The sequence below is a fragment of the Microcaecilia unicolor genome, chromosome 4 (genome assembly GCF_901765095.1).
Source record: "Microcaecilia unicolor chromosome 4, aMicUni1.1, whole genome shotgun sequence".
In the NCBI taxonomy this organism is placed as follows: domain Eukaryota; kingdom Metazoa; phylum Chordata; class Amphibia; order Gymnophiona; family Siphonopidae; genus Microcaecilia; species Microcaecilia unicolor.
Window position 1 is genome coordinate 267,159,323 of NC_044034.1, and position 19,241 is coordinate 267,178,563.

The following is a 19,241-nucleotide window of genomic DNA, read 5'->3' on the forward strand; positions in this document are numbered from 1 at the left end:
TGTATAAGAAGTTAGAACTCTTCAGTGTACATAGTTATAAGGATCTCCAGATCCTTTGTTTATTATTGAGTTTTTGGAAAGATCATATTGAAACTGGTGAGAATAAAGGGATAAGCATGACAAGTTGCAAGAGAGTTAGAGGTAGGTTTAATAGTAAAGCATCAGAAAAGCGGGTGAATAGGGGTGTTCATTTGCATGGAATACTGACTGTATACCCTGGTTCACATTAGATGATTCTACATAACAGCAGCTGTTTTTATCAGTTCTTCATATAATAAACAAAGGACCATTGGTACAGGAGCAGGAAGATAGGCATGGTAATTCAATGGAACTGTTGTGCTCAGCCTTCCAGAGGGTACCAAGAGAAAGGAAGGGAGTCTGGGCCTTTGTTCATCTAGTATCCGAAAATCAAGGTCCACATGTTCCAAAGAGAGCCATGGTCTATGGATCTTGGCCCAGGTCTAATGCTGCGGTGACTGGGCTAAGGGGCCCTTTTACAAAGTGGCAGTAGAGCTACTGCCGCTTTGTTGCGTGCCAATCTGGCACTACCGCCGGCTCACCGGAAATTTATAATTTTTTCTTCCAGGGGATTACCCAGCAGTAATCCAGCAGCGTCACACACTGCCCGTTTACTGCAGGAGCCCCTACTGCCTCCTAAATAGGAGGCAGTAAGGGCTCCCCCAGGAAATGGCCGTGCGGCAAATAAATACTGCACAGTCATTTCCTTTTTTTCACAAAAAACCTGCTGCAGTAAAAGGGGCCTTGGCACGTGGCAAATCAACACACCAAGGACACCGCACGGCCCTTTTACCACAGCATAGTAAAAGAGCCCCTAAGTCAGAAAGAGACAAAATATTTGGAGGGGGGAGCTCTAACAGTGAAGCATAGTCCAACAGCCAGTTCCAACTGAAATAATTTAAAAAATACCTAAAGGAGCAGGAGAAATCATAAAATACATAAAAATAAACAGTGGAATAGGTCTGAATGCAATTTGCATTCTCAGCAATGCACCAGTTTCTATCTACATAGGAGATGACATTTAAAGATCTCTTGCTGACAAGTTAGATAAGATTTTTAACATCAGTAGAATGCAGTTAATCACTTAGGAGTAAAGACTGTTTATATATATATATATATATATACACATATATATATATACATATACATACACACACATACACACACATACACTTTTTGTTTAAATTCCAAATAAAAATGAGCTCATCCAGAAGCGCAGCCAGGTTGTTATGCCAGGGGGAACAGAGAGATGCGTGCTTGCACTGCGTAGATGAGACTGCCTAAAAAAAAAGAGGTGCCGGCGCCGTCTGAAGTCTGTTTGGGGGAGCGGTTGCTCCTCTGGTACCCCACCTAGCTGCGCCAGAGCTCATCATGATGTGCCTCTGCAAAACAGATTATTTGTACTGACCAAGGACAGTTTGTTGTCACTACTCTTATTCATTTTATTTCTAATCCTTCTACATATCAATTATCTCCAGATCCTCAATACTTAAAGCATTATTTCTGACAGCAAAACCTTCCCATGACTAAATAAGGCCAGTAGCCCCCTTGCCTTGTTTTTCTAAATAAATGGGGGGAAAAAAAAGAAAAGCCCACGAGAGGCATTTTTTTACCTGGATTTTTTCTGTTGTTGTAGGCCATAGCTGTCTGAAGATAACCTTTTTGATAATATCTGGAAGAAGGCTGACAATTACGAGCAAAATAATTCCCAGCCAGGCAGGACCACTAGAAAGCATTTTGATGAATACATAGTACATCCTCTGATAATTGAGAAAAGGCCTAAAAAAACAAAAAAAAAAGTTTTGGTTTCTTTTTTTTACAGTAAATATATGAGAACATAAGCATGAAAAATATCCTGCATGATTCTTTAATTTTAAAAACCCAAATCTAAACATATGCTCCGTATCTTCAAGCCCCTACTGAGGAAATATGACATACAAGCATATACTTCCAGTGTATTGGTCCAGAGAGAACAGATTCTTTGTAGGTAGCAATATATTTCCATAGAACAAGAAAAATGATGTACAACATGAACTTTTTAGATCAAAATACCTTATGTACTACAACATTCAATTCAATAGAAGGTACCACTACCTACCCAGACTGTGTGGAAACAAAAGTTCCTTCTAAGAGTCTACTTTCTAAAGGGGTAAGGGCCCCTTTTAACAAGCTGTGATAAAAGGGGGCCTGCACTGGCGTTGGCGCATTGTTTTGCCGTGCGCCGAGGCCCCCTTTTCCCGCAGCAGGTAAAAGGTTGGTTTTGGCCAAAAACAAAGAAATGTCCCTGTGCTAATCACAGGGACTGGCATGTGGCCATTTCTGGGGGAAGCCCTTACCACCACCTATTTAGGTGATGGTAAGGGCTCCCATGCTAACCTGGCAGCAAGTCCCAGTGCTACAAAAAAAAAAATATATATATATATATTTTGTCTCAACAGAAATGGCGCATACTGGGGATGGTAACTACCGCTGGGCTCCTGATTTAGCATACGACAACGCCACGGTAGCTCTACTGCAGCATTGTAAAAGGGCCCCTAAGTGGGCACCTACTTTTAGGTGCCCTGATGCTGCGTGGTGAGAGCATATTTTAGAATGGTATCTGGACACAGGGGTGCCTAAAATCTAGGTACCTGCAGTTACTCTAGCAGTAGATCAGATGTATCTGCAGGCACAGCAAATACTGTATATGGTATTCTATAAGTGGGGAATGTAACTGATAATACCACATATGGTCCTGCCATGCTGCACACCTTGCATTTACATGCTGTGCTACTTATGCATGCTGTTAATGCTTCGCTGTTTTGCTGTCATTTACATGTGTAAAGGAAAATTAGCTCATCTGCTAATTTTGAGTTCTTCCACATCAGTCCAGACTCTTGGGTTTGTGTTGTCCTGCCAGCAGGTCGAGACCGAGAACTACTGAGTCATCAGTTAAGAACCCCATGCAACCCTTCTTTATCATCCCACCAGACCATGTATCAAAGCAGTACTTACTGAGGATGGGAGACAAATCCCTTCTGCTAATACTTTGGCCCCAAGGGCTGCACCAATTCAAGCTTGAACATCCAATTTGTAGTGACAAACAAAATAATGCATAGATGTCTAGGTTGCCACTTTGCAAATTTCTTGAAGAGGAACTAGGGAGAACGCCATCCAAAAAGCATATTGACCTCTTTAGAATGGGTTTTCAAAAGTTCTAGAACAGGATGACCACAGAGAATATATACAGAAAGAAGAGTCTCAAACCCACTGATGCTTTACAGGTTATATGAACAGAATAAAGAGTATCTGATTTCTTTATTGCCTTCATACTCTTTAGATACTTCAATATGCATACCACATTCAATGTGAGCAAGGCAACAAGGCAACTGCACTACTCTTATTTTTAAGATCCTTACCTAGAAGGATGACACCTTTTGGGAAGGAAGTATGGAACTAGTCTGCACAACCTTTTCCTTGATAAAGACCAAAAATGGTTCTCCCGAGGACAAGGCCTGAAAATCTGAAATTCACCTAGCTAAATAGGTCACCACCTAATGAGAATGTCTCTGTCCTCCGGTGCTAATGGCAGAACAAGGTGGAACTCTTGACCTTGTGGAGACCTTCAAGAGAGAAGAGAAGAGACCTCTGTATAGGTCTCAGGTGATTCCCAGCCCATAGCACTAACTCTAAGGTTGAAGCCATCAATTCCAATTCATGAAGGTAGTGCTAGCCCATTCATTTGTGAAGACTAAAAACCTCCAAGGCAACATATTTCTTCCCATGGTCAGAAGGGCAAAGCTACAATCTCAGAACAGAAATCTTCTCAGTCTTCAAAAATCAAAAATTCCATTTGGGACAAGGTTACTCTTGGAGAAATAACCTATCCCAACTCTTAAAAAGTGTACCACTCACTGTGCAACTGTTTCAATTTCTAGGAATGACTTTGCTCTTATTAATGAATCATCTAAATAAGGTGGACCAAAATTCTCTCTTTGCATAAGGTGACTGCCTGCCACCACCACCACCAACTTTGTAAATGTACATGGTGTCATGACCAGTTCAACTGTAGGCACAAAACTGGAATTGCTGTTCCAAGATAGTGGATGATGTTTAATGTGAGCAAGTTCAAAGTGATGCATGTGGGGAAAGAGGAGCCCAAACTATAGCTACGTGATGCAAGGTTCCACGTTAGGAGTCACCGACCAAGAAAAGGATCTAGGAGTCATCGTTGACGATACTTTGAAACCCTCTGCTTAGTGTGCTGCAGCAGCAAAGAAAGCAAACAGAATGTTAAGTATTATTAGGAAATGAATGGAAAATAAAAATGAGGATGTTGTGCCTTTGTATCAGTGGCCTTCCTAGGGGGCGGACACCCGGGGAGGTGCCCCACCCCCCGGGTGCGGCACCCCCCGATGCAGCGCGGACACCCCCCGGTGAAAGCCCCCCCCCCCCCGCGAAAGAGCCCCCCCGGGTGCATGCCGCTGGGGGGGGGGGGGGGGGTGCCGCAGCGCGCGCCTGCTGCGAGTTTACTAACTTTGCTCGTTTGCTGCAGCTCCCTCTGCCCCGGAACAGGAAGTAAACTGTTCCGTGGCAGAGGGAGCTGCAGCGAACAAGAGAAGTTAGCGAATTCTCGCAGCAGGCGCGCGCTGCGGCACCCCCCCAGCGGCGTGCACCCGGGGCGAACCGCCCCCCCTTGGTACGCCACTGCTTTGTATCGTTCCATGGTGCAACCGCACCTTGAATACTGTGTGCAATTCTGGTCACAGCATCTCAAAAAAGATATAGTGGAATTAGAAAAGGTGCAGAGAAGGGCAATGAAAATGATAAAGGGGATGAGATTTTATTTTGTATTTTATTTATTTTGTTACATTTGTACCCTGCGCTTTCCCACTCAGCAGGTTCAATGCGGCTTACATATTATATACAGGTACTTATTTGTACCTGCGGCAATGGAGGGTTAAGTGACTTGCCTAGAGTCACAAGGAGCTGCCTGTGCCTGCAGTGGGAATCGAACCCAGTTCCCCAGGACCAAGGTCCACCATGCTAACCACTAGGCCACTCCTCCACTCATGACTTCCCTATGAGGAAAGGCTGAAATGGCTTGAGCTCTTCAGCTTGGAGAAAAGAAGGCTGACGGGAGATATGATAGAGGTATATAAACTACTGAGTAGAGTGGAACGGGTAGACGTGAATCACTTGTTTACTCTTTCCAAAAATACTAGGACTAGGGGGCATGCAATGAAGCTACAAAGTAAAACAAATTGAAGAAAATATTCCATCACTCAACATGTAATTAAACTCTGGAATTCATTGCCAGAGAATGTGGTAAAACCAGTTAGCTTAGCGGGGTTTAAAAAAGGTTTGGTTATCTTTCTAAAAGAAAAGTCCATAAGCCATTATTAAAATGGACTTGGGAAATCCACTGTTTATTTCTGGGATAAGCAGCATAAAATGTACTGCTTTGGGATCTTGCCAGTTACTTGTGACCTGGATCGGCCACTGTTGGAAATAGGATACTGGGTTTGAAGGATCTTCTGTCTGTCCCAGTATGGCAACACTTATGTACTTATGTAAGATAACAAACCTCAGGTAATACTGATGAGACTTCCTTATGGGGATGTGTAGGTAAGCTTCCATTAAATTCAAATAAGTAAGAAGTTGCTCTATGAGTGAAGAGATGTGAAATGTATTCTCTCAGAGATGTCCATTAATTTGAAATCAAACAAAAAAGGCAACAGTCTCCTTACTATGGTAGAATAATAATAAAAAAGTAGACTAATAGAAAACATTAACACATGAAATAATTTATTGGTATGAATCAAAAAACCAACCAGATGTGGCCACGTTTCGCCCTCAGGCTGCGTCAGGGGTCAAAGCTAAAAAACAAGGGGTGATGGAATTCCCCTTCTTAAATACTTTTATTTAAAAACAGTACTTGGCTCTCTGTTCTGCGTTTCAAAGCTTGTATTGCTGCAAACATGTGTTAATGTTTTCTATCAGTCTACCTTTTTTATTATTATTCATTAATTTGAAATGACATGGAAAATGTCAATGACTACATTTTCCACGATGTGACATGGGAAAATTTTGTTTCCTGTGTGATAAATAGTGTGCACTACTGGGAAATAAGGTGAGTATGCACACTCTGAGCCAAAAGGACCTTATCAGTTGCCCTAAAGGTACTTAAAATAGATGAAGTAACCAAGGAAAAAGGATAGAACCCTGCAGAACTCTACAGCTCATCTTATAGAATATTGAGGCCCTCTCCCTTACCCTACCACACTAGATTCTCCCATCAGAAACAATCTTATGCAACAATTAACATGTCCCATGAGAACCAGCAACTCATATCTCCTTAACAACCCCTTATGATTTACTAAATCAAATGCACTGTGTAGATCTAATAAAAAGGACAACTTGGTACCGTTATCCATAACTGTTGCTAGCACAGATTCTGTGCCACACATTGATCTATATAAAGACTGAACAATATCCAGTCTGCCATTTCCCTTCAAAAAGGCACTTACCTTCTACCTACCTGAGTAACAACCACCTTCTTAACTGGCTAATTGGAAAGTGAACAATGTAAAGGTTTCGTAAGAAGGGGATCAATAATAGATTCTTTGAATGAAGAGCAGGTCAACAGCCCAGTATCAAGGAAGCATTTATTACATTTTAGCTAATATATATGGTGTCTGGAAAAAATCAAGATCCCCAACATTTTTCCAAATAACCCAAAAACAAACATACTATTATTAAAAAATTATTACTTTTATTGATAGGTGTTACCGCAAGATGCTGTAAAAACTGGATGATCCCCGTTTTCAAAATGTCATCATTCAGGAAGTGACCATTAAGATCTATTATAGCAGAATGACATTTAATCAGTGGTGTCAAAGACTTTGTGAATGTATCAAGGTTGAAGAAGGACACTTTGAACACAAATTATGAATTCAATAATAATAAAAAATCATTTAACTAATGTATTTTCAAAGATACTAAATGTTTAAACAATTGCAAATTATTTTGAAACTATGTAAGGGATCCCTTTTTTTCTGGACACTCTGTAGAACTTCCTCTGGGGCTGACATTAGTAGATTTGGTGTCCCATGAACAGCCACTAACTTTCAACTGCCCTGATTTTTCTGAGGCAGAATACACTTATTCTCCACCCTCAACGCTACAAAAATAAATGGGTGGCGCATGTAAATGGAAAAATTACCACAGGACGTCTGCCCAACCCAACCTTCTTGAGTTCAATATCGATTCAGGGACAATAATAAATCAAAGATGTAACTCATAACATGAGTAAATACCTTCACCAGTGTAGGCCTGCTTCTTCCAGTGTAGCAAATCAAATTTCTGCCAAGTATACAGTACAGTACCTTATCCTGGCTTCCTATTCCCCCTAGTGGAGGACAATAAGTTAACATGATACCAATGGCAATCTGCATACTTCCAATCTAGTACATATGCAGATACATCTTTCTGGTATATTTAAAAGAAGCTGTAGCTAGTGCTACTCCTCACTTTCCCTTGGCGAAACCCCTTTCAGGATGTATCTATTACTAACAAGGCACAGCAGACCCCCCCCCCCCCCCCCCCAGCACCCCTCACCTTTCTCAGGTAACCAGGGCAGGGGTTTGTACTCCCCCGGTAAAACCTTCAGAGGTGACTTTGGACTATCTGGGCTGGATTGGAATCTATATATAAGGTATGTTTCCTTAGTATTTCCAGCACTGGCTGAGAACTCACTTAATGTCCAGAAAGCTGAAGAGATATTGAAGACACAAGGAGGGAGGATTGAGGAGTTAACAGGCCAAGTAAATCAGATTAAGATCTCTCAGACTAATAAAAGACCATTTATTGTTTCAAAGGAAAATAGAAAACTGAGGACTATATTCGATTTTTGAATTTGTTTCTATAAATTTTCCTCAGTTAATCTCAATGCCACCTAAAGAAATGTTTTATAAGTACCTTCAAGAGATATTTAATATTCTACTGAGGAATTCCCTCCTTTACAGAAATGTTTTATAAGTACCTTCAAGAGGTATTTAATATTCTACTGAGGAATTCCCTCCTTTACACAGAATTTACTTTCTACCAGTTTCTAAGAAGCAATCTACACCTGACAGAGAATCTTCAATGGTGAAAGTTCTTCAGTCTGAACCATACAGATATACTAGAGAGATCATAAAAAGAGGTTAAACTAAGGTCCATGTTGTCAGTAACTTTTGTTTTTCATCAGGATAAGGAAGCTTTAATGCAACTTTACTTTAAATCTAAGGACTAGATTTTTTTTTCTTTGAGGCAAAAATCCCCATATTTCTTGATATATCTAAATCTACACAATCCAGACGAAAATAGTTACTGAACCTTCAAACAAAGAGTATTAGATATAGGCACTAAGTTTCAGTTAAGATATCCATGCAGATGTGTTATTTGTTTGGACAATCATACCTATGTTTTTTATGAAGCGTCTCAATTACAATTTTTTTTTTGTAAGAGAAAGGCACTGAAACAGATGACTCATGAGACACTTTTAAACACCCTGAGTCATTTATGTTAATAGGACTGCTCACTTGCTTATTTTGTAATACGATATTATTTCTTGTTTTAGTTCCTCTTCCTCAGAGGTTAGTGGGATTCTTGCTCCCATATTTTTGGACTATATAACACCAATTTCTTAAACAACCCCTTTTTTTTTCATTGGGAATATTATGTTTTGTTATTAGATTATCTAGACCAGGAAAATTGTAATGAAAGGCCAGTGCAATGTTAAAAAAGACCAATAAATTACTGCCTCCTCTCTTCCCACATCTCAACTGGTGAAGAATCTTGTAACCTGGAGGACACAAGTCACTGAACAAAGGGTCATCAGCTGCATATAACCAAGTTTCTGTAAGTAGCAGCAAACCAAGATGCTCCTCCACGATCCAGTGTTTGATGACCTCAATCTTGTTCGTGACTGATCTGGCATTAATATAACCCACAGGGATAGGCAAATAGGAAGGGGAAGCATGGTTTAAAAGATTTACAGTGACTAAGTGACATTTGAAGGAAGAATTTCTTCGCCCAAGAGTAGTTTGAAAGGGAGATCATGCCCTCAAACCCGAATTCTGTGGAAAATGATCACAGGAATAGTGTTGTTCCTCTAGTACATGAATGAGAGGACCTAGCAATAACAAGAAGAGCCAGAAGCAGTGTAGCGAGACTGATGAAAGCATCCAGTGCAATATAATGGCACAAGAGGTAGTACAAGACTATGGAACAGTGAAGAGATGATATTCAGCACCAAGTCCTGTAGGTGTCCAGGAACCTTTGAACCCACTGCCAGCTCTTCCAGCCTCTGTGAATGAAAGGCAGTGAGATAGCCTCACCACTCCTAAGTTCCTCCCACAGACGTTTCCAGCAAGAGAGAGATTTGCTGAAACTGCAGACAGATGTGTTATGCAACCGGAACAGGAAAAAACAAACCTGTCCAGGCAGCCCTCAAAAGTTTATAGATCCAAATCCAGCTAAATCTGCACTCCTATGATGATACCAAGTGTTCAACCGTGAGTCCAATATAATCCATAGACCTCCTCTGAGGGAATGGCTTCACTCACTGAGCAGTCGTCCACACCCCACAACTACTGCCTCTGGATTCCAGCTGACCAGTCTCCATCACTACTGCCTACAGGCCACTTATGGATAAAACTGCACATTGATGGCATCTGCAGCACACAAGTGCCATGTAAGAAGGCCAGCTGGAAGGGTTAGAACCTCCTACAGCAAACACCAATAGCTACACTTACAGGCAGCTGGAAAAAGACAATTAAGGCAATGGACCACCCACATTAGAATGCCGCCATTTTAGAATTAATGTCAGCTGGTATAAACAATGCCTAATATATAAACAATAAACAGCCTTCCTCCGTGCAAAAGGGGAGCAGGACAATCCACACTTGGTATGGGTAGATACCACTATTTAATTTCTCAAACTATCAACATTGCAAGCATGCAAAGTCTATTAATAATGCTGGATCTTGAAGGTTCCCAACTCCTTGTTTGTCTCAAATTCTCTGTCGTGCCAGTGCCTTCTCTCTAGCACTCTCACAGGAGCTGATACAAGAGGCAGACAATACAAAAACCAAACACAAAAGAGAAAGTCTCTGAGTTTCTGGAGTGGACAACTGTCCACTGAGTTCATGTCTCAGTGATAGCTCTGTTGAAGTAGTTTTCTGACATCCATGGGAGTCTGGTGTTGAAGTTCCCAAGTAGTGCCAAGCTGTCATTGATGAACTGCAGTTCTGCATCTCTGATGGCACTTTGATAATAAGTGTATGATCTTTTATCAGATGGTTGATAAACTGATGGCACCAATGGTGGTAAGAATGTTCATCTCGGGACAGATCTCTGCATCAGATCTTATAGGCTCAAAAGTGTTCTCCATAGCTGGATTGTGGTCAGGTTTTAGAAGGTAACTGGTCCTTATAACCACATGCTTTCCATTAGATGGGATTCTGGCACAGCTTTGGTGGCACAGTCTGTAGGGTTTTGGTTAGTTGGCACGTACTGCCACCTTTCTGGTCGCGTTGACTTTCATATACATTCAACTCTGTTGCTGATGTACACGTAAAATCTCCTGCCTTGGTTGTAGATGTAGTCCAGGACGACTTTTTACTGTCAGTGTAAAAATTGACTGACTACTTGAATGTCCATTTCACTTACCATCATCTCTGCAATCTCTACTGCCAGCCCTGCTCCACACAATTCTAAGTGTGGAATGGTAGGACTGGGTTGTGGTTCTAAGTTAGCTTTGCCATAGATGAATCCCACATGAGATAGCTCATCTGCATCTGTAGCTTTCAAGTATGCCACTGCAGCTATGGCTTCTTCAGAAGTGTCTGAGAAGATGTATATCTTTTTGTGACAGGCAGTACTGAGTGTTGCAGGGATATAAGTGCATGGCATTTACATATATATCCAACAGACTGCTAAAACCTGTTTCTTTCTATATAATATTACCAAAATCCATCCCTTCCTTTCTGAGCACACTACCAAAAAACTCCTCCTTCTTGTGCTGTGCAAACCTGTACGGTGCTACTGCAGGTGATGAACCGTTATCAATGATATGAACTCTCATCTCCTGGTTGATGTCACAAGAACCTCACATGAATAAAGTATTTCTCAAAGGACATTTATTATGTAATCTGCTCTTTTCACACCACAGGCCCAGAAAGCAATATGGAATCAAACAAACCTGATCTGGCCTGGTTTATGTGGATGATACATGCCAAAGATAGGTAAGTACCAACATTCTTCATTGTCTTTTAATGGTGCAGCTGGCTTTGTATGGCCATTATCCAGCATGTTTTACATGAATGCTATAAAGTACTGTTTTTCCTTCTTAGAGTCTTCTGCAATGAAGTGAGCAAAGAGAATGTTTGCTGTTATTTGGGAGTCAGGATCTGGGTGTCCAAAATGGTAGAGGAGTGTTTATATGGGACATACAGGTCATGAACCACAAAATAACTTTACAACAGTAACTAAGAATTTTGAGCAAAACTAAGCCTCTGTGAACAGGCTATGAACAGGTTAAGAATTACTAAGAAGTTAAATCATAAGAAATTACACAGAATGTGAGTCTCATGTCAGCTTGCCCTTTCTGTTGAGGAGACAGGCAGATATGGAGTCATAACAAAGATATGTGTGGCAAGAGAATACTGTAAGGGGAAATTTGCTGCTGACCATGGAAGCAGATAATGAAGGAGACATAACTTTTGCTGCTGGGAAGATGGTTTTTGCAAAGTAGCATAACCTTGCTGACCCTTACTTATGATAAGCAAATATGTTAGGAAGAGCTTTGCTTCTGTAAGAATTTACTAGAATTTACTGAAATATGCTGACTTTGTATTTCCAATACTAGCCTATGGGAGAAAAAGGTATAAAAGGAGAATTATGGACAGAGGCAATCAGAGAGTTAATGTAAGAGGTCACGTTTGTGTCCCGGTTGCTGTCTCATATGAGAATTAATTATATTGCTTATTCTAATTGTATTCCTGATTGGTAAGTGTAATAAACAATTACTGATAATTCTCATATTACTATAGCCTTCTTTGTCTTTCTGTCTCTCCACCTGGTGGCGCTAGGACCATAATCCCTGGCGTCCTGGACATTCCAGGTTACAGGTAACTAGTACCTTTATACCTGGGAGAGGGCAGAAAGTTAAACAGGAGCTATCCAACTTGTCTCACCTTTATAGAATTCCTTATACATGATTCTCAAGAACTCTCTGTCTTCTACTGAAAGAGTCAGTTTGCCATCATCCTTGGTGACTCAGAACACTGAATTCCCCAGATGTTCTGACTGATGGTCGAGCCAGGATCTGGTTCTTCCCATCTGAAAACCTCCTTTATGTGCAGATGGGTATGACAAGGCTTGAACAAGATGGTGCATCCATTCTGCAAGACACAGGTTTTGTATACAACTATACTTGGTCTCCTTAGTAAGGCAGATGTCACCTACTATCACCCATCCCACAGTGAGTTCATAGGCCTATGGGGCGTTGTATCCATTTGGTCTTTTCCCTGTCCTCTTTGTCATCCCTGTACAGTTCTCGAGACTGTAAGGATAGCAATCTCCCAGATGTCACGTCTAAAAATTCTGACCTTGCCAAGGTCTGATTTCTCTGTTCATCTATGATGACATACATCTTTACATGAAGCTGAGATAGTGTCTCCTTTTTGCTAATCTCAGATAAACTTCACAAAGACTGTGAAGGGAAGAAATGTCTTAGTTGTCTTTATACTTTGTGCCTAACGATGACCATTTCTCTCTTATCACACTACTACTACTTAACATTTCTAGAGCGCTACTAGGGTTACGCAGCGCTGTACAAATTAATAACTAAGGACGGTCCCTGCTCAGAAGAGCTTACAATCTAAAGGACGAAATGTCAAGTTGGGGTAGTCTAGATTTCCTGAGTAGAGGTGTTGTGATTAGGTGCCGAAAGCGACATTGAAGAGGTGGGCTTTGAGCAATGATTTGAAGATGGGTAGGGAGGGGGCCTGGCGTATGGGCTCAGGGAGTTTGTTCCAAGCATGGGGTGAGGCGAGGCAGAAAGGGCGGAGCCTAGAGTTGGCAGTGGTGGAGAAGGGTACTGAAAGGAGGGATTTGTCTTGAGAGTGGAGGTTACGGGTAGGGACGTAAGAGGAGATGAGGGTAGAGAGGTAAGGAGGGGCTGCAGATCGAGTGCATTTGTAGGTTAGTAGGAGAACCTTGAACTGTATGCGGTATCTGATCGGAAGCCAGTGAAGTGACTTGAGGAGAGGGGTGATATGAGTATATTGGTCAAGGCGGAAGAGTTCTGGATGGACTGAAGGGGGGATAGGTGGCTAAGTGGGAGGCCGGTGAGAAGTAGGTTGCAGTAGTCAAGGCGAGAGGTAATGAGAGAGTGGATGAGAGTTCGGGTGGTGTGCTCAGAGAGGAAGGGGCAAATTTTGCTACTGTTGTAGAGGAAGAAGCGACAGGTCTTGGCTATCTGCTGGATATGGCAGCCTTGTTATAATCCTAGTTTATGGCCCAAACTATATCCTGGAAGATTCTGATCAGCTTTGCTTCCACTATCTCTATTTGTAACCTTTGGTAAACTCTTTATTCTCTTCATCAGTGCCTTTGGATAGCTTCTTGGCTGCCATAATGCTGGTCAAGCCACATTTCTTTCAAACCCCTGGCGGTGTCATGTAAATATGCACCTTTAATCCCTTTTCATAAAATTGGCTGACTCAGTTCCTAAATCAAGTATGGGATTGAAACAATAAACCTGGTGTTGGATATCAACAGCTTTAACTGCAGGGAGGAGTACATTTAGATATCTCCCCTGTTTTGTGATAGATTGAAGATTAATTCCCTTGAAAAAGCTTTGAAGTGAAACGTGGCTCCACGTTGGGGATTATTATGGAGTCAGAATTTTAATCACAAAGCACTAGTTTTATGAGGTCTGGAGGTGCCACAGTCAGCGCACATCGCCAATCAAGATAAGTTTCATTCTCCTATAAATTTTTACAGTATATAACATTCAGAGTATTTCACTCGCATTGTAAATGGAAGGAAGGAAGGGCATGTGCGATGATGTTTAGTGACTGTGAAACCTTTCAGTTTTGGTATAACGGGCACGACAGTGTGACTGAGCACAGCATAAAAATTTATATAAAAATATTAAAGATCTGGATACTGGTGACATTAAGAATTGACTCAGTTCCTAGCCATTTTATTATCAGGTTCATTTCTTGCTTTGGGGTGAACATCATACTTGCTATGGTATCCATAAAGTCAGATTTCCATCTTCTATACTTTTCAGGGCAGTCACTGAACTGGATAAACCCCATGTTCACCATCTTTCTGCGAGCCATCTATGTTCTTAAATCTTCTCTCTCTGAAGTTTCTAGCACGATGGCAGTAGGTCAGTGGCGGACCAAGGGGGGGGGGCAGTGGGGGAAGTCCACCCCAGGTGCACGCCGCTGGGGGGGTGCAGCGGCGCGCGCCTGTTGCCCTGTCTCAGTCCGAGTTCGCAATTCGCATGTGTTCACTGCTCCCTCTGAGTCTGCCCCGGAACAGGAAGTAACCTGTTCTGGGGCAGACTCAGAGGGAGCAGTGAACACATGCGAATTGCGAACTCGGACTGAGACAGGGCAACAGGCGCGCGCCGCTGCACCCCCCCCCCCCCCAGCGGCGTGCACCCGGGGGGGGGGTGTCATTTCGCCGGGGGGGGGGGGGGGGGGGGGGTTGCATCGGCGATCCGCCCCGGGTGTCAGCTAGGGTCGGAACGCCACTGCAGTAGGTACTTGTGGCTGGTTGTTTGCTGCAGTTTGTATGGAGTCAGGCGTGGAGTTTGACTCGTCGGTGCCTTTTGCTTAATCATAGTGTGTTTAGCTGAGTGCAACTGCTTAATCACAGTGTGTTTAGCTGAGTATAACTGCTTAATCTTTGTTTGAGTCCAGTACCTGTGCAGCATCAGAGTCTGTGGTTGAAATTAAGTGTTTCCATCGGTACACTTTCCTGGAGCAAAAGCCAGTGGTAACACATCCATATGCGTGTGAGCATGTGGATCACTGTGGTGGCAGCTCACCTCCATGGTGTGCTTTGCCTTAGGCTTGCTTCTTTCAGGCATGCTAGACTGTGGTATGGAGAAACAGTTTCTCAAAATCTGATAACTTTTCCTAGTCAGTCTGTGACTGTGTACCTTCATGTGCTAGGGTACGAGCCTTCACATAAGCTGCAGTTTGCTTCTCATGAACTTCAAAGGTAATGTGGCTAAGCTGGCTCTATCCCCCCCCCCCCCCCCCCCCAAATCCTGGTTTCTGGCTGCTTCAAGTACACTAATTTGGACCTCAAAGGCAGCCACTTTTTTCTCTTGATGGAGCACCTCCAAGGCAATGCTCAACTCAATTTCTTTGTGTGCAGCTTTCTGTTTCCTTTCTTGCATTCTAAGATTCTCAAACGTTTTATGGCTGCTTTTTGCCAACTATAAAGAACTTTTGGCGGCCTCTGCTTACATTTGCAATTTAATAGTGAGGACCTGCTGGAATGGCTTGTCCTACGTGATTCTGAAGTTCTAGAACTTCTAGAGGTGCCAGAATATTGGGATTCATTCTCCCCTGCAGGGTCTGTGTGAGGTTCTGTGTCTTTAATTGCCTCTGTCACCAGAATATAGAACATCACTATGAGAAGACTCTGAACCCTTGAACCAAAATCTTATTTCTTGTTTGATTACAGTATTAAAGAACTTACAATTCAGATGTGCTGGACAAGAGTTTTTGCCATGCAAACAGAGTCTGTTCTCAACCATCTCTATCTCTCTCTCTCTCTCGTAAAAGAGGCTAGGAGGCTTTCAGCCACAGAGTAGTAATACTGTTAATAATTTTACACTGGTGAAATCTTGATAGAGCACAGTAGATTGAAAGGATCATACAACAGAAAACAGCATAGGCAGTTTGAGTTCACAGAGGAGACATACTATACTGTACACTAACTTACAGACTTGGTGGGGTGGGGGGCAACTAGCCTGACATGCATACACAGAACAAGGCAAGCCAACAGAGAATTTGACATGTGCTCTGAGCAAGCTTATTACAGCAAACTACAGGATTACAGGAATTTGTTGTTAAAGGGCCAAATGCCATCTCATTACAGATAATGTAAGCTGGTATTAACACCTACTAAATACATAAACAACAAACAGCCTGCCTCCATGCAAATGAGGGGCAGAATATAAAATGTTCATCAGTGAACTACCATAAGTTTTTTTTTTTTTTCTTTCTCTCCTTCAAATGCTTACACTATGTCAATGATTCTCAACCAATGTGTCGGGACTGGTATGTCACCAAAAAACTTGACAGACAGCAAGTCTGTGCTTTACCTAACAACAAATTCTGCCTGCAAGCTGGGGAGAAGGTAAAATTATGTATCATACCTGATAATTTTCTTTCCATTAATCATAGCTGATCAATCCATAGACTGGTGGGCAGGGTTGCCAGGTGGAAAATTTTTTTCTAGCCCAATCCAGCCCAAAAACCAGCCCAAAACCCGACCAAACACAAACCCCGCCCCTGACACCCCCACCCCCCCGTCATCACCCCCGCCCCCGCCGTCACCGGCCCCGCCCCCCGCCGTCACCGGCCCCGCCTCCCCCGTCACCGGCCCCGCCTCCCCCGTCATCGGCCCCGCCTCCCCGTCATCGGCCCCGCCTCCTACGTCATCGGCCCCGCCTCCCACGTCATCGGCCCGCCCAAAACGTCACTAACCCCGCCCAAAAAACGTCACTAACCCCGCCCCCCCGCGGCCGAAAAAGGCAAAAAGCCGCCCGAAAAACCGCACAGAAACCCAAAAAGCCGCCCAAAAAACCGCAACCCGCCGCGGGCAAAAATTTCCCGCGGCGGGTCGCGGAAAACCGCCCAATTGGGCGGTAAAACCGCCCACCTGGCAACACTGCTGGTGGGTTGTGTCCATCTACCAGCAGGTGGAGATAGAGAGCAATCCTTTTGCCTCCCTATATGTGGTCATGTGCTGCCGGAAACTCCTCAGTATGTCGATATCCAAGCTCCATCCGCAGGACTCAGCACTTAGAGAATTACACCCACAAAGGGACACTCTGCCCAGCTCACCACCGCCGAAACGGGAGAGGGGAATTAACCCAGCTCATCCCCACACAAGTGGGGGAGGGGAATCCGTCCAGCTCATCCCCGCGGAGTGGGGGAGGGACACCACACCCGCTGATGCGGGGGGATCTGGCTTATCCTGCAACCGCAACCGCGGGAGGAGCTGACTGACCCTAACACCGCCGAAGCGGGAGGGGTACAAAGCTGCCCTACAACCGCCCGAAGCGGGAGGGAACGCCGGCAGAATTTAGGTCTCAATCCAGCCCCGTAAAACGGAGGGGAGAGGAATGCAGCAGCTCACTGTAACACAAACTCGTCTCAACTCTTGAAGAATCCAATTGAAAAAACTTGAACACGAAGTCCTCCTGAACTGAAGACTAAACTTGCACCTGAAATGCAACCAGAATATAAACAGTACAGATATCTGGGAGGGGCTATGGATTGATCAGCTATGATTAATGGAAAGAAAATTATCAGGTATGATACATAATTTTACCTTCCATATCATCAAGCTGATCTTTCCATAGACTGGTGGGATGTACCGAAGCAGTACTCACCCAGGGCGGGACATAGAAATCCCTGACCGCAACACTGAAGCTCCAAACCGGGCCTCCGCCCGAGCAGCCACAGCCAAGCGGTAATGCCTGGAGAAGGTATGGGCCGATGCCCAAGTTGCCGCCTTGCAAATCTCTTCCAAGGAGACGGACCCGGCCTCTGCCATCGAGGCCGCCTGAGCTCTAGTGGAGTGAGCCTTCAGCTGGATAGGCGGCACCTTCCCCGCGGCCACATAAGCCGCTGCAATGGCTTCCTTGACCCATCTTGCCACTGTAGGCTTAGCAGCCTGCAGACCCTTACGAGGACCTGCAAACAGGACAAACAGATGATCCGACTTCCGGAAATCATTGGTCACTTCCAAGTATCTGATGACGACTCGTCTCGCATCCAGATATTTGAGAGCAGAGTATTCCTCTGGGTAGACCTCCCTACGAAAGGAAGGGAGACAGAGCTGCTGAATCATATGGAAGCGAGAAACAATCTTGGGCAGGAAGGAAGGCACTGTGCGAATAGACACTCCTGCCTCAGTGAACTGCAGAAAAGGCTCTCGACAAGAGAGCGCCTGGAGCTCGGAAACTCTTCTGGCTGAAGTGATAGCCACCAAAAAGACTGCTTTCAACGTCAGGTCTTTCAGATATGCCCTTGACAAGGGTTCAAAAGGCGGCTTCTGCAAGGCTCTTAGCACCAGGTTGAGATTCCACGCAGGCACCACTGAATGCAGAGGAGGGCGCAGGTGATTAACTCCCTTGAGAAAACGCACCACATCTGGCTGCGAAGCCAGGGAAGCACCCTTCAGGCGGCCCCTGAAGCAAGCCAGAGCCGCTACCTGGACTTTAAGGGAACTGAGCGACAGGCCTTTCTCCAGACCTTCTTGCAGGAACGCCAACACTGAAGAAATCGGAGCAGTGAAGGGAGAAAGTGAGCCTGCTTCACACCACGCTGCAAAGGTACGCCAAACCCTGGCGTAAGCAGTAGAAGTAGAGCGCTTCCTCGCTCTCAGCATAGTGGCGATGACCTTGTCTGAGAAGCCCTTCTTCCTCAGACGCTGCCGCTCAATAGTCAGGCCGTCAGACCAAAAGGGGAGGGATCCTCCATCACCACGGGACCCTGATGCAACAGGCCCTGCTCCGCTGGCAGGATTACCCGGCCCGGATGCTTTGTCACCCGGTCTAGCACCCTGCCCAACATGGGCCAGGGCGGGAACACATAGAGAAGCTCCTGTGTCGGCCACTGTTGGAGGAGAGCATCTACTCCCAGAGATCGAGGGTCCCGTCCTCTGCTGAAAAAGCGCGGCACTTGGCAATTGGCCGATGACGCCATCAGATCTAGGCTCGGCTGGCCCCAGCGCTTCATGATGTCCAAGAATGCCTGAGCCGATAGCTGTCACTCTCCGGGATCCAAGGTATGGCGACTAAGAAAGTCCGCCTTGACATTCATGACTCTGGCAATGTGGGCCGCTGACAGCTGTTCCAGGTTCGCTTCCGCCCACTGGCAAAGATTCATAGCCTCCTTGGCTAGAGGGGCGCTCTTGGTACCTCCTTGGCG

General features: G+C 44.2%; 1 protein-coding gene across 4 annotated transcripts in view; it reads right to left on the bottom strand.

Annotated features, from left to right (window-relative positions):
* The window catches only part of ATP11A (ATPase phospholipid transporting 11A), a 381,664-nt gene that overhangs the window by 11,175 nt on the left and 351,248 nt on the right, over nucleotides 1-19,241 (bottom strand). For 3 of the 4 annotated variants that reach the window (XM_030201529.1, XM_030201532.1, XM_030201531.1), the window contains exon 28: nucleotides 1,632-1,797. In XM_030201529.1, coding sequence (XP_030057389.1) covers nucleotides 1,632-1,797 — 166 coding nt within the window. Of the gene's footprint in view, nucleotides 1-1,631; nucleotides 1,798-12,390; nucleotides 12,447-19,241 lie in introns of those variants that run through there. The other variant, XM_030201533.1, reaches the window with a different exon arrangement.